The sequence below is a fragment of the Megascapheus bottae genome, chromosome 31, assembly GCF_031878675.1.
Source record: "Megascapheus bottae isolate mThoBot1 chromosome 31, mThoBot2.hap1, whole genome shotgun sequence".
NCBI lineage: Eukaryota > Metazoa > Chordata > Mammalia > Rodentia > Geomyidae > Megascapheus > Megascapheus bottae.
The window spans coordinates 3168981-3184634 of record NC_143539.1 but is presented as its reverse complement, the minus strand read 5'-3'; the positions used below and the strand labels follow the sequence as shown (position 1 = coordinate 3184634).

Genomic DNA, 15654 nt, shown 5'->3' with positions numbered 1-15654 from the left:
CGCCAACGGCGAGCGGCCCAACGTCCGCTGAGGCCACACCCTCTCTCCAGTCCGCCCCGGAGTTGGCGGAAACGAAAGGGGCGGGACTTGGGCGCAGCCAATCAGCTGTGAGGGAGCGAAAAGGCGGGAAAGAGCGGGAGCCAAAGGAATCTGAGGCGCCGTCCGGAACCAGAAGCCCGAAGCAGAGGGCTGGGCGAAGGAAGCGCCGGTCTCCAGGTGACACACTGCGGTCCCTCCGAGTCAGGGTGGCCCCGTGTCAGGAGGCATCACCCTCAAACGCGAGCACTCCCGCCCCACGTCCTCCAGGGGAGAGCCTGAGGCGGAGCAGGTAGCCCATGACCCTCGGTCGTTCGTTTGGGAGTTTCTCCATAAGCCTGAGAAAATGAACCCTTAGGAAGATGGAGGTGAAGCCCAAACGAGTCCCTTATTCTGAGATCACAAGGACAGCCTATAACAGTCTCTCCACGATGCTGTCCCCCTGAAAAAGTAGAGGGGGAGCTTTGTCTGGGTCAGACTTTCCAGAGCTCTGACATCCCCTAGGACCCCCCCAGCTTTCTAGAACCTTCTTCCTTGTGTCCTTTCATGGAGAGAAGGCTGTCCTTCAACTGGATCCTGGGGTTTTTGTGTCAGTGGCCTGATAGCACCCCTGCTCTCTCCACACCTCTTACAGCTTCACCTTGTACCCCACCGCTGGGACCCTCTGGTCCTCAGCCCCTGTGATACACTCCTGACCCTTGGGACCTGAAGGAGCCTCTTTTAGGCTGTTCAGCACCCCTTTACCTCATATCTTCCAGGCCAAGGACCCCAGAAACCTCCTCAGCCTTTTATCCAGCTCCCAGGACCCCCTCTACTCATATGCTCCCCATTCCTGAGCCCACTCAGCACTCCCTAATTCCCATCCCCCCATAACCTTGTTATACCACATTCCTGGTTCCTGGGACCCCCCCCCCCCCAGTCCCTTTATCTGATGCCACTCCTGGGATATGAGGCAGCTCCTTTATTTTCCTCCTGGGACCTCATTCCTTGACCCCCAGCTCCCAGAACACCCCTTTGGCAGCTCCCTTATCCCCAGTGCCCCCATTCTCATGACCGCCGCAGCCTTGTCACCCTCCCAGTCCCCTCACCCCTTATTCCTGACTCCTGAAAACTGAACTGGGCCTTTCACTTCACACCCTTCTTCCTAGAGGTCCGGGGTTCAGCCCATCCCCACTCATGGAATCCTCAGTAATCTGGCCCTCAACTCACCGGATTCAGCAGCCCCTGACCCCATCCAACCCCAGTCCAGGGACTCCCGTATCCCTCCCCTGTACCCTGACCCTGATGGCTTCTGTCGATTGTCTTGCAGCAGCAAAGTCCTAGGATCGGTCTGGAGTGCAGAGGCAGCAGCACCCAGCAGGCAGTGCCCAGCTCCCCTGCCCTGGCCTCCAGGGTCCCAGAGGGAGAGCAGCCGCCATGCACCTCCCTGACAGCCTGCAGGACCTGGCTTACAGTGACGCTGTGCGCTTTCTGAGGAGGCCAAGGAGTATCTCGCGGATGCTGGCAGGGGTGAGGCCCCTGGGAGACAGGACAAGAGGGGTCAGATCATAGAGTCTGGGTTGGAGGGGGGACAGAAAGGGGGTCCCATGGGGAAAGGAAGCAAAAGGATGCTAATAACTGAAGCCACCTTTCCACAGGGTCATGCCATAAATAGCCACATTAAGACAACAAAACAAGACAAGCGTGGTGGTGCTCACTTGTAATCCTAGCTGCTCTGGAAGGCAGAAGCAAGAGGATGGTGACTTCCAGCCTTAGCTAGGCAAAGCTAGCAAGACCAGGCCTCAAAAAGCAATGCAAGGACCGGGAGTTTGGCCTAGTGGTAGAGTGCTTGTCTTGCATGCACAAAGACCGGGGTTCGATTCCTTGATACCATATACATAGAAAAAGCCAGAAGTGATGCTGAGGTTCAAGTGTTAGAGCTCTAGCCTTGAGAAAGTCCAAGGACAGTGCTCAGGCCCTGAGCTCAAGCTCAAGGTCATGGGGTTTGAACTCGGCCTGGGCACTGTCCCTGAGCTCTTCAGTTCAAGATTACTGCCCTACCCTTGAGCCAAGCCCCACTTCCCATTTTCTAGAGTTTAATTGGAGAGAAGAGTCTCATGTTCTTTAGTGCCTGGGCTGGCTTTGAACCTTGATCCTCAGATCTCAAGCTTCTTGAGTAGCTAAGATTACAGGTGTGAGCCATCGCATCCAGCTTGAACTCAGTTTTGTATTTGCTAAGTCGTTGTTCTGCCTACAGCTTAAGTCATACCTGCAGTTCATGGAAGCTAAAATGTAATGTAGACGTAAGGTACCAGGAATCAGATGGATACCCCTGTCAGGCACTAGGCCAAGGCTTTCCAGGCATCAGGTTCCCAAAGAATCTGGACACCTAGAATGAAAGTCTCAGTACATGAAGTGACAGAGCCACAGCTATGGGCTTTCACCTGTACTGCTTCCATTGCTAGCCCTTGACAGAGTAGAAACTGAGGCCTAAGGATATGATAGGCACTGATCAGCCTCTCAGGAGATTGGTACTCTGTATTAAACCTAGGGTCTTCCCCCAGATTCTTTATTTCTTACTTTATTTTGGTGTCAGTCCACTTACTTTATTTGGTGTTGCCCAGCTAAACTTTTATTAAGTAGCAGAATTTTTGCTTTATTTGTCCTGCAGTGTTGGGGATTGAACCCAGAGCCTAGTACTTGTTAGGCAATTGCTCTACGTTTTGAGTCATGCTCCCAGGACTTGGTATTTTGTGTATTAGAATCTCCCTAACTTTTCCCCGGCTGAACTCAAACTCAAGATCTATCTTGAGCTGGGGTTACGAGCAGGTGCCACCATGCCTGACTAGCACTTACTGACTTGTGCTCAAGGAGATGGTTTCTGGTGCCCAAGATGATAGATACCTTGTCATATTGTCTGTCCCCTGAGGAACGAGAAACTGCAAATGTCAGGTTCTAGCACCGGGTCCCTTGCTAGTGGAGGCTCCTTTCTTCCTCCCCTGTGACATGGATATTACTGTCCCTACCTCCCCTGAGGAGAAACTGAGGCTGCCTGAGGTTGAGCAGCTTGCTCTAGGACATCACCCACTAATGAACAAGTCAAACTCTCAAAGCCTGGGAAGAGAGGGCTGGCAGTGAGGGAGGAGGAGGTCCAGCTGGCATGGAGGGGTATGGGCAGGGAAAAAAGGCCTCCCACTGCGCCAGACGTTCTGGTCACGGACTTTGCCCGCTGTCTCCTCCATTCTCCTCCTGCCTGCCCTCTCCTTCTTCCCCCCTGGCCTGGCTCCTCAGCAGGGAGCCTCTGGGCAGCTGGTACTGTCCTTCCACACACCGCCTGCCAGCTGGTGCCTTAACTGATGAATCTTTGCTCCTTCCCCGGAGATAGGCCAGGGAGGGCGTGGAAGGAGGTAGGACTCGGGCAACTGCACCCAGCTGAGCCCCCTGCCAGGCCTTCAGTATCCTGGGCTTTGCCATAGCCAGGAACTTCTGAGTGGGTGAGTGGGCACACAGCCAGCCCAAGAACCTGGACATGGGGAGTTCTGCTTTCTAGCCCCACCCCTCTGCCTGACTCACCTTGAGAGGATATTTCCGCTCTCTGGGCCAATCGAGATAACCACCATGCCCCTGAACCCCAATGCCCACATTCCTCCTCTCTGGAGCATAATGGCAGTCTGAGAAATTGAGGTCCCCAGGCTTTGCCCAAGGCCATACACAGCTGGCAGAGTCAGCCATGTCTAGCTCTTTCCACCTCACCATAATGGCCTCCATTTATCACTTGCAAAACAGAACTGAATTAATGACACCTCCCTCGTGGGGCTGGCACGAGGTACGGGGTGCAAGTAGGATGAAGGAATGCTCCAAAATGATGGATGCACCCCTACACACACCTGGCTCGGCTCACTAGCAATGCCAGGAGCACCTGTCCACAGGCCCCAAATTGGGTGATCACGTGATGGCTTGCTCCCAGAGTTGCCCTGAGGATCTTAGTGGATTTGAAAGTGCTTGGCAGAAAGAGGGCCTTGCTGTTGTGTAGCTGTGAGTTAAAGTGAAGGACAAGAGGAACAAGAGAAGCCCTGAGGAGTTTGGGGTCAGGCTTCTGCCTCCTCCTCTCCCCCTGCTCCCACCCCCCACACCCACTCTGAAGGACATGGCAAGGGCAAAGGAAATCATTATTCACTCTTCATGCATTTCTGCAGAGGGCCAATGCTAACCTGGGTGCTGGGGTGAGAAGAGGCTCCTGGGAGCCCATTGGTCAAGAGTTCGAGTACATGGCCGCCACCAACTCCAATTGTCAACACTGCCATACCCATCAATCACCAGGTCCAATTTCACATCCCACATCTTCCCAGGTTCTCCAGGGTTCCAACCTCAGCATTTCTCGCCTGGGCCTCCCCACCAACCTGGCACCCAGCTCGGTGAGCTTCTGGTCTTGCCCTGTGGGCCTGTCCATCAACAACATGACCCAGATGACTTCTCTAAGCTCAGCTCTCATCCTGGCCAGGCAAACACAGAAATGAGAGGTTTACCTCGGCCCAGCTCTCCTTGCCTGGTGTTCCAGCCTTGTCTGCTTGTCTGATCGTTTGTTTGGGGGTAGCACTGGGGATAACTCAGGGACTCATGCATGCCAGGAAAGCACTGCCCCTGTTGGGGGTAAAGGGCAGGAGGCTGAGTATGGGGAGGGGGGCAAGAACAGCCCTGCCACCCTGGGCTCCAGGGAGACTGAGCCCTGCGCTGGTCCCTGGGGGTCCGCAGGTCTTCTCCCTGGTCATCTTTTCCTCCCTGCTGACGGACGGCTACCAGAACACGACAGACTCTCCCCAGCTTCTCTGCGTCCTCAAGAGCAACAACACAGCCTGCAGCTTCGCAGTGGGTGCTGGCTTCCTGTCCTTCCTCAGTGCCCTGGTCTTCCTGGCTCTGGATGCCCACGAGAACCGCATTGCCAGTACCCGCTTCAAGACGTCCTGTCAGCTCCTGGACTTCATCGTGGCCGGTGAGCTCCCCAGCACAGCCTGACTGCCCCCACACATTCTTGGTCCTCACACCCCACCTTCTTGGTTTGGGTCTCAGCTCTCCCCTCTTCCCTCCCAGCGAGCGAGTCCCAGTATGTGAGGGCCCAGGAAGCTGCCCTCACCCGCAGACCAGGGCAGCAGAGGGATCCACTTCCCCCACATTTTATTCTCCTGTGTTGAAGTCGAATCAGCCCTGCATGGCGGGCGGATCCCCTTGGGGAAGGGCTCTGTGGCTTGCACCCCCAGGGGCCTGCCCTCCCTGAGCACGCTTTCCCTGGCCCTCTTGTCTCCTTCCAATCACCCGCAGTCCTCTGGGCAGGCGTGTGGTTCACAGGCTTCTGCTTCCTGGCCAGCCAGTGGCAGCACTCACGACACAATCACTTCCTCCTGGGCAACAGCAGCGCCAAAGCAGCCATTGCCTTTGCTTTCTTCTCCATCCCCGTCTGGGTGAGGAGCCCTGCAACCCTGGGAGGGTGGTACCTGCTGGCCTCCCTCAAGCGCCCCTTCCTCAGTGCAATCTCAGCCAGCTGAGCTGTTGGCACGGCTGTCCTGTGAGCCCTCAGACCAGGCCCCACCCCCCAGCCCCTACCTTCAGCCACCCTTTCCTGCCCACAGGTATTCCAGGCCTACATGGCATTCCAGGACCTCCGAAAAGATGTTCCAGTCCCCTACAAGCGTTCCCTGGACGAGGGTGGTGTGGTACTAAACACCCTCACTCCCCCTTCGGCCGCCAGCCCTGTCAGCATATCTGCTACCAGCTCCGCTGTGTCCCCCTATCTAAGTGCTCCGAAAGGCCCCCGCCTGGCCATGATGCCTGACAACTAAATAGTAAAGAGATATCTTCCCTCACAACCCTGTCCCTCTCGTGTCTGTCCTGTTCATCCCTTGGGTGGCCCCAGGAAGGGCTAAAAGCTGGCCAGGTGGCCTTGGGGCCTCCACCAAGGGGCACACCTCCATGCCACCACCCCCCCCCCATGGCAGCAGCTTGGCAGTGGTGAAAGGTGGAAGATACTTTTTTCTCAGGCCTGGGAGGAGGGGCAGGTGCTAAAAATCCTGTCCAGTCCCTGAGCCCCACACTAGCCACAGCTGGGAGGCAGAAGTTCAGAGAGAAAATGCTGCCGCCCACAGAGACTATGGCAAGAATCAGGGCCAACAGTAGAACAAAGAGACTTGGCATCCTTGATGCTGTGAGAGCCTGAGTCCTGTCACTCCCCAGTGATGAGGGATGAACAAAATCCCTGCTGTGAAGAGCTGTTGATGAGTCAGGGAAGCTGAGTTCATGAATGACAAGAGGGAAAGGGTATGTGTGTGGACTGGGGATTGAACTCAGGGCACTCAGCTTTCTTGCTCACAGATGGTACTCTACCATTTGAGCCATACCACTTGAACATTTTCCTGGTTAATTGGAGATGCACTCTTACAGGCTGTTCTGCCCATGCTGGTCTTGAACCTTGACCCTTCAGGTCACAACCTCCTGAGTAGCTAGGATAGCAGTAGCATGAGGTGGCATGCCTCTGCAATCCTCAGTGACAGGAGGCCTAGAGTAGGAGGATGGAGACTCGGGCGGATGCCTGGGAGGGAAGTGTTCCTAAAAATAACCTGCTAAAAGCAGGGCTGGTGACATAGCTCAGTATTAGAGCACCTGCCTGGGGCAGGGAGTTTGGCCTAGTGGTAGAGTGCTTGCCTAGCATGCATGAAGATCCAGGTTCCACTCCTTGGTACCACATACATAGAAAAAGCTGGAAGTGGTGCTGTGGCTCAAGTGGTGGAGCTCTAGCCTTGAGAAAGACCAAGGACAGTGCTCAAGCCCTGAGCTCAAGCCCAGAACTGGCACAAAAAAAAAGCACTGCCTAACAAGTAAGAGTCAAGTGTAAGAGTTTAAGCCCTAGAAGTGCCCAAATTAAATTAAAAACAAAAAATCAGTGATTGAACATGGTCTCTGGTATCAGGAAGTTCAGGTGCAAATCCCATCTTTGCCTCATCTATCCTCTAGCCTCTGTTTCCTTAAGGGGCTAAGCAAGGTTAAATTCTTTTGTGTAAGGGGTAAGGCCTGTTCCCCATTAAATAACAACTTCCTTACAAGAGAGCCAGAAGTGGAGAGGAAGTGAGGAAGGTCTACAGGACAGTTAAGAAGTTTGACTAGGGCCAGGAGTTTGGCCTAGTGGTAGAGTGCTTGCCTAGCATGCACGAAGACCCGGGTTAGATTCCTTGGTACCACATACTTAGAAAAAACCCTAACTGGTGCTGAGACTCAAGTGGTAGAGCTCTAACCTTGAGAAAAATTCAAGGACAGTGCTCAGGCCCTGAGCTTAAGCCCAGGACTGGCAAAAAAATAAAAAAATAAAAAAAATAAGTTTGACTAGGGCTGGGAATATATCCTAGTGCAGAGTGCTTGCCTAGTATGTGTGAAGCCTTGGGTTTGATTCCTCAGTACCACATACACAGAAAAAGCCGTAAGTGGTGCTGTGGCTCAAGTGATAGAGTGCTAGCTTTGAGCACCGAGAGGCTCAGGGACAGTGCCAAGGCTGAGTTCAAGCTCCTAGACAGGCAAAAAAAAAAGTTTAAGAAACTGGAGCTGTGGCTCAAAGTGGTAGAGTGCTATCCTTGAGCAAAAAGGCTCAGGGACAGGACCAAACTCTGAGTTCAGCCCCATGACTTCACACACACAGGCAAAAAAGAGTTTGGGGATTTCACTCAGTGGAAGACACTTGCTTGGCAAATACAAAGCCATGAGTTTGGTCCTCAGCTCTGAGGGAGAAAAAAAAAAAGGTGACTAAAACAGGAGTGGTGGCTCACCTGCAATCCTAGCTACTCAGAAAGATCACAGTTCAAGACAAGCTTGAGCAAAAAGGTTTGGAGACTCCAATGTCAAGCAGGAACAGGCTGGGTGCAGTGGTTTTCACCTCTCAGCTACCCAGGAAACCTAAATAGAAGCATCAAGTCCACATCTTTTAAACATTCAGAGCAAAAAGGTGTGGAAGGCATGATCAAGTAACAGTATAAATTCATGAGTTCAAACCTAAGCTCTATCAAAAAAAAAAAAATCCAGATGTCTCCAAGAGCAAGGCAAGTGATAGGAAATAAGCCAGGTATGAACAGGTATGAAGCCAGTCTGCAGTAAGATCTGGAAAATGTTTCACTTGCCTTTTAGCTCCACCAACCAACAAACAAACACATGGCGTCTGGTAATAAATAACCCCAGTCGCCAAGTCCTGGGGTCCTCACTCAAGGCTTGTGTCCCAGCCATTCAGCTCCAGCCATCTGTAGCCATCCAGAAAAGGCTTGGCTTTGTCAAACTGACTGATTTCTTTTCAAGAGAAGCCAGAAATTCACACTATAATGTGAAAATCTGGTTTTAAAAGGCTAGTAACCCATTTTTATTTTCTAAGAAAACATGCAACAAACATGTCAATCAAAGATGGGATGGGAGCTTCCTGTTTGTGCTCTCACCACCACACAGTACACAGGCTCTTAAAGGTCCTGGGTGGCCCTGAGGGTCTAGATACCGGCCAGGCCATTTCTAGGTTAAGGCAAGACAAATTTTGGAGATTTTTTTTTTCCTTGTAAACCTCTTTCCCAAGCAGAGCTGTGAGGAAACAAGGTGACCCTGAGAGTCCTGGGGTGCCCCCACTCCCCGTCTTCCAGCAACTCCTGCACCCCACATTGCTCCACCAAAATCAAAAGCTGAGAGAGGCATGCAGACAGGCCCTCATACCGCCCAGAGATTGGACACCACGCAGCCAAAAAGACAGGTATCATTTTCCTCTGTTTATTTCAAGAGAACAAAGAATGAACCATCAAGTTCTGTACAAAAACATGGCATTAGAGGTGAGCGATCCTCGGGCCTGTCTCCTTCTCATGCCCTGGCCCACAGCTCTTGTCAAAAATCAGGACATGAACCCCCCAAAACCCCAAATTCTGGGCAAAAAAAAAAATAGTATGAAAAGATCAGAATTCCTCAGCCCCGCCCCCCACCCCTTTTTCTTTACCTCCATCCAGCCCAGAACTCAGGGCTAAGTGGGGAAGGTGAGGTGGTGTAGTGTTTGGCAATCAGTGGGGGCCTGGGCTTAGGATCTGGGGGGCTGAAGCCTTTGAAGAAGGGACAGATCTCCAGCCCTGCCCCAGTCTAGAGGTTAATCAAAAACAGCTTATAAAAATTGGGGATCAGAATACAAGAGAAAGGAGTCATTAGAATCAAAAACTAAATAGTGGAAAGTTTTGTATTTTTTTTTCTTCTTCTCTAAAAGGCAAAAAACTATAAACAGCTCAAGTCCTGAGCCCCCAAGATATGGGTCCTCCACCATGCCCCCACCCCCAAAACTGGGCAGAAGTGGAGAGAGGTGGGCTTTTTAAAAAGTCACCCTTGGACGGGACGGGGGAAGGCTCTTTGTCTCCAGTCACCTGGTTACCTTCCTGAGCCTCCCGCCCACCCGGCTGTGGAGAGGGCGGGCAGGATCAGGGCTAGGCCGGCAGGCTCAGCTTCTTCCCCTTCAGGACTGTAAAGGAAGAGACACAGGGTGAGCTGAAGAGTGGGCAGACCTGGGGACGGATGGCCCCCAGGACTCCGCACTCTGACCTAAGGCACTGGGTCTGCCTCAACAGGCCCTGGATTGGCACCTAGGACCCTGACTTCATCTGAAGGGCTGAGGCCAGAAAGGAGGTCCTGTGTCTTCTAGAGGTGGTCCTTACCTGCCCAACAGAAACTCTGACCAGTGGCCCTAGATCTAAGAGAGGATGGTCAGACCCCAGGTCTCCACCCTCCTCAGTGCCACAAGAATACTCTCGGGCTGGCTGGAAACTGCCTTCCTGCCTCCCTCCCAGCTTCCCTACCTCCTTTTCCCTCCTTCCTTTGACAAACCCCTGTCTCCTTCCTCCTTCCCTTTCTTCTGTGCTACTAGAGACTGAACCCAGGGGCTCAGGCCAGCTTAGCAAGCCATCTCCCATTCACCACACCCCCAGCCCTTTCGTTTATATCTTTTTATGGTTTTGACACAGGGTCTTCCTATGTAGCCCAGGCTGGCCTTGAACTCATGATGCTCCTGCCTCAGGCTCCCAGGCAGCTGGGATAATGGGTACCACTATACCTGACCAGTTTGTGCATTTCCTTTCCTAGAAGGACTTCAAGGGCTAGCCCAGGACACAGAAGAAGATCAGCAGAGGTGTTGAATGAATGAATGAATGGATGGAGTGAGTCAGAGGCCCTGCTTGGCTTGATCTCGGCATAAAGGGAAACACAGGGACAAAACTTCTTGGTCCTTGGGGAAGCAGGATTGGGGGTCTGAATTCATGGGGAGGAGAGTCCTGAGATCCCAGAAGTAATACAGGGCTGGGGGAGGCCTGCACCTCCTCCTCCCTTTCCTTGCTCTCATCCACGTGGTGCACCAGGGCCTCTGTACTGGGGGCTGCCCTGCAGGCCCCTTCCAGCCAGCCCTGTGTCCGGCTTACCTTTGGTGATGTAGAGGTAGAAGAAATCGCAGTAGAGGACCGTCTGCACGAGGCCAGCCACGATGGCGATGAGGTCGAAGAAGCCCTCAAAGTGGTAGCGCCAGATCCAGTTGAAGAGATAGAGCGTGCGGTAGACGCCCAGCGCGAACAGGTAGTGGCTGGTGATGGTCTCTGCCTCCCCGGTCTTGCTCACCATGAACAGCTGCGGCAGGATGGCCACGGACTCCAGGTAGATGGAGAAGGTCCAGAGGATCTACAGGGATTGGGTTGGAGGGGAGAGAGAGTGAGGAGGAAGGTCAGAATGAGGCAGCAGGGACGGGTGGAGAGGAGGCTGGCATCGTGGTGGCCTATGCCATCCTGCCGGTAATCAGCATTCCTCTGACTGATGAGGAGCCTGAGGCCAAAGACAGTCAGACACTCATCCAAGACCGGTCACTACACTTCAAGAGGGGACAGGAGCGCTTGGCTGACCCAGGGGGTGGGGCTGTGGTGGGCGTGGCTCAAGAGGTAAAGCTACATGAGTAAAACTGAAAAGCCAAGCACCAGTGATTCACACCTGTCAGAAGACTGACATCTGAAGGATCATGGTTTGAGGCTTGCCTGGGATTCCCTTCCCCTCCCCCCAAAGTCCCCAAGATTGTATTGCAACCAGTAGCTGGGCGTGGTGGTACTGGCCTGGCATCACAGATATGTAGAACATAAATAGGATTGCTGACAGGCAAGAAAGACCCGATTTAAAAATAACTTAAAAAAGTAAAAAGAACAAGGGACATGATTCAAGTAGTAAAGTAAACTCAAGGGCTCTGAGTTCAAATCTCAGTACTGCCAAAAAGCTTAAAATTTAAAAGGCAGATTGGATTTTTTTTTGGGGGGGGGGTGCCAGAGTTAGGGCTTGAACTCTAGGCTTGGGTTCTGTCCTTGAGCTTTTGGGCTCTACCACGTTATACACAGCTCCACTTCTGACTTTTTGGAAGTTTACTGGAGAGAAGAGTCTCACAGACTTTCCTGCTTGGGCTGGCTTCAAACTACAATCCTCAGAGCTGGGAGTGTGGCTTAATTTAGAGCCCTTTCCTAACATACATGAAGCCCTGGGTTCAATTCCTCAGTACCACATAAACAGAAAAAGCTGCAAGTGGTAGAGTGCTAAAGCCTTGAGCAAAAGGAAGCTCAGGGACAGCACCCAGGCCCTGAGTTCAAGCCCAGGACTGGAAGAAAAAGAAGAAAGAAAGAAAAGAAAGAAAGAAAGAAAGAGCAAGCCTGCAATCCTCAGATCTCAGCCTCCAGACTAGCTAGAATTCCAGGTAGGGGCCAGGTTGGTCTTGGCTTGGAGGTTTCCCCTCTGCAAGACCTAATGCCAAGTACTTGGGTTCTCTAAGCTTGCATACTGAGCACTTCCTTTGATCTTCAGACACCTAGACTAGACCACATAATTCCCTAGCTTAAACATCTCCAGTAACATCCAAATCCAAACTCCTGACCTTGGCCTTCAAGGCTTTCCCGGATCCAGCTTCATTCCTCTTCCTTCCCTTGGACCTTAGGCTACACTGCCCAGGAATAAAGGTCTCACTGGTCCTCCTGTCTCAGGGCCTTTGCACTTGTTGTCTCCTCATCAGAGAAAGCTCTTCCCCCTGATCATCACTGCCCTAACCCTCCTGACTAGACTCCAGTCACCTCCTGTAGGCTTTCCCTCACCACTCTTCCTCAGTCACATTATCCTAATTGCTTTGGGTTTCTCTGTTTTTGAGACAAAATCTCCTTACACAGCCCAGGCTGGGCTAGAACTCATGATCCTCCTGCCTCAGCCTCTCCAGTGCTGAGCTCACAGGTGTGCGCTGTTCTATCTGGCTCCATGACAACTGATTGACAAAGAAGAGTATTCTTATGATTGAAAAGTTAACTTTTTTGGGACCAGGAGTTTGGCCTAGTGGTAGAGTGTTTGCCTAGCATGCACGAAGACCCGGGTTCAATTCCTTGGTACCACATACATAGAAAAAAAAAAAAGCCAGAAGTGGTGCTAAGGCTCAAGTGGTAGAGCTCTAGCCTTGAGAAAGCCCAAGGACAGTGCTCAGGCCCTGAGTTCAAGGCCAGGACTGGCAAAAAAAAAAAAAACAGTTAACTTTTTTAAGCTGAGCACTGATAGCTGATGCCACCCATTTACTCAGGAGACAGAGACCTGAATGACTGATGTTCAAAGTCAGCCCCAGGCAGAAAAGTCTGTGAAACTGTATCTCTAATTAACCAGCAAAAAGCCCAGGCTAGAGGCATGGCTCAAGTGGCAGAGCACCAACTGTGAGCCCTCACAAGAACACATGGCCCCAAGTTCAGGCCCCAATACTGGCTAAAAAGGGAGAAAATTGAGTATTTTTTTTTTTTTAAAAAAGAAGAAAAGAGCCTGGCAGGGTGGCTCACACCTGTAATCCTAGCTACTCCGGAGGCTGAGATCACACTGTCCTCCCCCACCCCAAAAAAGGATTCCAGGAGTCCATACAGGCCCTACCACAAAGCCATGAGATACAAATCACAACAGTTCACACCTCAAATTAAACACTCCCCCACCCTGCCTCAGGCCACTGTCACCATCAGCCCCTCGTTAGGCTCCAGTGAGGGAGGGCTGGATCCTAGCTCAGTGATAGAATGGTTTCTTAGCACACATGAGGCCACCAGAACAGACCACCCCATTTTACAGATGAGGAAACTGAGGCACAGACATGCTGTAAAACTTGCCCAAAGTGGCACTGCTTCTGAGAAGACAGACTGAATGCTCTGTCCTGGCTCTACACCCTAGGAAACACAGTAAAGCTTCATGGAATGTGTGTGCTGTGTGAACAAGGAATCTCAACCAAGCACCCCACGGAAGTAGCTGGGAGGGCTGGCAGTCAGCAGCCATTCTGCCCCTGCCTCCTGACCCTGCAGGACCCTGGCGGCAGCCTACCTCCAGAGGGGTGAAGTCGTGATTGACCAGGAACGCCAGGATGGCTGTGGGGACAACCAGAAACTCCACCCTGAAGGTGTCATGGTTCCCATCGTATGTAGCTTTGAACTTGCTGTAAATCATCCAGACTGTAGTGAAGGAGCAGGCTATGTAGACCACCTGTTTGGGGGGGGGGGAGAGACAGGCATTAGTTCCTGGGGCAGGGCTTAACCCCCAAGGGAGGCGCAGACCCAGGAGGCCAGCCCGCAGTCCTGCTCCCTCAGACCTGGGGGTCCAGGCCCCAGCTGCCCCCTCAGTCCTGCCCTCTTCCTGAGCCCTCGGAGGTGGCCAGGCGCCTCTACCTTCATGCACGTGTTGTAGAGGGAAATGTAGTTGGTGAACAGGTCAAGGTAGCGAGCGGTGAACACCACGGCGAACAGGACCTGGCTCTTCCCCGAAATCCCTGTGGTCGGAGTACAGAGGTCAGGCAGACACGGGCAAGCACTGGCGGAGGGGGCAGGGGGCTGCCGGGGTGGTAAACTAACGCACAGTGCCCGCGTGCAGCCAGCCGCAAGCAGCTCTGAAGTGCAGCGGTCCCCGAGGCCTTGCCACCCGTGGCTGGAGCCAAGCTTGCTTCCACCGCCCACAGCCAGGGGGCAGCCGGCCCGAAAACTACTCCAGGCCGAGGCTCCGGCCCGGGCTAGGCCTCACGGTCACCCCTGACCCCTCCAGGGCTCCTCCACGATCTCGATTCACGGCGGGGGTCGTACGGAGGCCCCGGCCTGACCTCGGCCTCCCGGAACCAGTTGCCGCCCTCCCGCTCCCTTCCTGGCCACGACTGTCCACGTCACCAACTCCGCCAGCCCCGGCTCGCGGTCCCCAGCGCCGGCGCCTCCGGGGCTGCCGGGATCAGGGTTCCAGAAGGCTGAACTGGGGAAGTGGGGGGCGCTGGAGTCACCCCCCCAAACCTGTGCCTCCCTCCCGCAGTCCGGGAAAGGGGGCTGACCCCCCGGTGACCCCAGGCTCGAAAGGGGGAGCCCCAGCCGGCAGTGCGACCTCCGCTGCTCCCAGAGCCCTCCCGGATCTCGGGGCGCCCGCCGCCCCCGCCTCCCTGCCCCGCGGGCCCCTCACCGGCACACGATCGGGACTTCCAGATTTTCAGCAGCAGCAGGATGATGGCCAGGAGGTGGGAGAGGTCTCCCAGGAATCGGAAGAGATTCATAGTTGGGGGGCTCCGGCGAGGCCGAGCTGGAGGAGGCGGGCAGGGCTGGGGGGCCTCGCCCAGGGGCTGCTCCGAGCCGGACGGCTGGGCCGAGGGGCGGGAGAGGGGCCCGCGGGTGGGCTCCGCTCCAGGGAGGGGGCTCTGGGAGCGGGAGCCGAGGCCCGAGCTGGCGGCTGAGCTACAGCGGGCGGAGAGGGAGGGCGGGCGGGGGCGGGGCCGCGCCAGGAAGCTCCGCCCCCGGGCGGGGCCTCGGCCCTCGGGCTCCCCCTGGCGTCCGCCTCCCGCCTCGCACGGCGGGTGACGGATGTACCCGCTAAGGCTTGTCTCCAAGATGCAGCCAAGGTAGCCAGGATGCCATCGTCCCAAATCCTGCACCTGTCTGTCCCCTACGCCGTCTGAGCCTCCATCATGGGCTGAAGTGAGCCGTCTGGCTTCTGCCCTGCAAGGGTATTCGAGGGACTGGACTCTGCACTTTTAAGGATCCTGGAATGCCAGGTTTCTTGGTTGTGGGTGCCCAGTCCTCAAGAGGATAAAGCAAGAGGATGGTGAGTTTGAGGCTAGCCTGGGCTACATGTCCAGACTGTCTGAGAGACTGAGAGACAGTGAAAAGAAAGAGAGAGAGAGAGAGAGAGAGAGAGCAAAAAGGAATGTAGCTTTAGTCACTGAAAGGCCAGACTTCAGGTTCTGCCCATTAAGTCTCCTCCCTCAGGCCCAGTGCATAACCCATCCCGCCTCCTTCCTCAGATGGCAGAGGTCTAGGATCTAACCTTCATTCCTCAGACACAGGGATCCAGACGCCAGTCCTTCTCCCTCAGGCCCAAGATTCTAAACTCTAGCCCCTTTTTCCCAGGCACAGTAGTCAAGGCCCCAGCCCTCATACCAGGAGTTCAAATCCCATCCCTTTTCCTGAGACACAGGTCTCCAATCCTCCTCCCTCAGACTCCAGACCACTACTAGAAAGCCCCCGTAGGGCTCTGAATGGGCTGTGGTAGGTACAGGACACCTGGAATCCTGAGAAGGGTGCGGGGGAGAAAATGCCCATGTTCCTGGCA

The 15654-nt window shown here is 54.1% G+C and overlaps 2 protein-coding genes across 5 annotated transcripts; one reads left to right on the top strand and one right to left on the bottom strand.

Annotated features, from left to right (window-relative positions):
* The first annotated feature begins 51 nt into the window (after positions 1–51).
* Positions 52–5876, top strand: Syngr4 (synaptogyrin 4). Of its 4 annotated transcripts, none has more exons than XM_090322462.1 (5): positions 52–216; positions 1349–1545; positions 4768–5005; positions 5332–5471; positions 5640–5876. In XM_090322462.1, exons 2-5 carry the CDS (start codon positions 1453–1455, stop codon positions 5847–5849), a joined length of 681 nt encoding a protein of 226 aa, XP_090178588.1. In that variant the 5' UTR covers positions 52–216; positions 1349–1452; the 3' UTR covers positions 5850–5876. The 4 variants fall into 4 exon arrangements, with proteins under 4 accessions (XP_090178588.1, XP_090178587.1, XP_090178586.1 ...); XM_090322461.1 differs by having other exon boundaries at positions 1346–1545; XM_090322460.1 differs by having other exon boundaries at positions 52–328.
* Positions 5877–8777: 2901 nt separating this feature from the next.
* Positions 8778–14789, bottom strand: Kdelr1 (KDEL endoplasmic reticulum protein retention receptor 1). The gene is made up of 5 exons (XM_090322466.1): positions 14512–14789; positions 13743–13843; positions 13402–13560; positions 10470–10722; positions 8778–9520 (listed from the first exon to the last, which is right to left on the bottom strand). The coding sequence occupies exons 1-5, from the start codon at positions 14600–14602 to the stop codon at positions 9486–9488; spliced, it is 639 nt and encodes a 212-aa protein (XP_090178592.1). The 5' UTR covers positions 14603–14789; the 3' UTR covers positions 8778–9485.
* Positions 14790–15654: the final 865 nt, after the last annotated feature.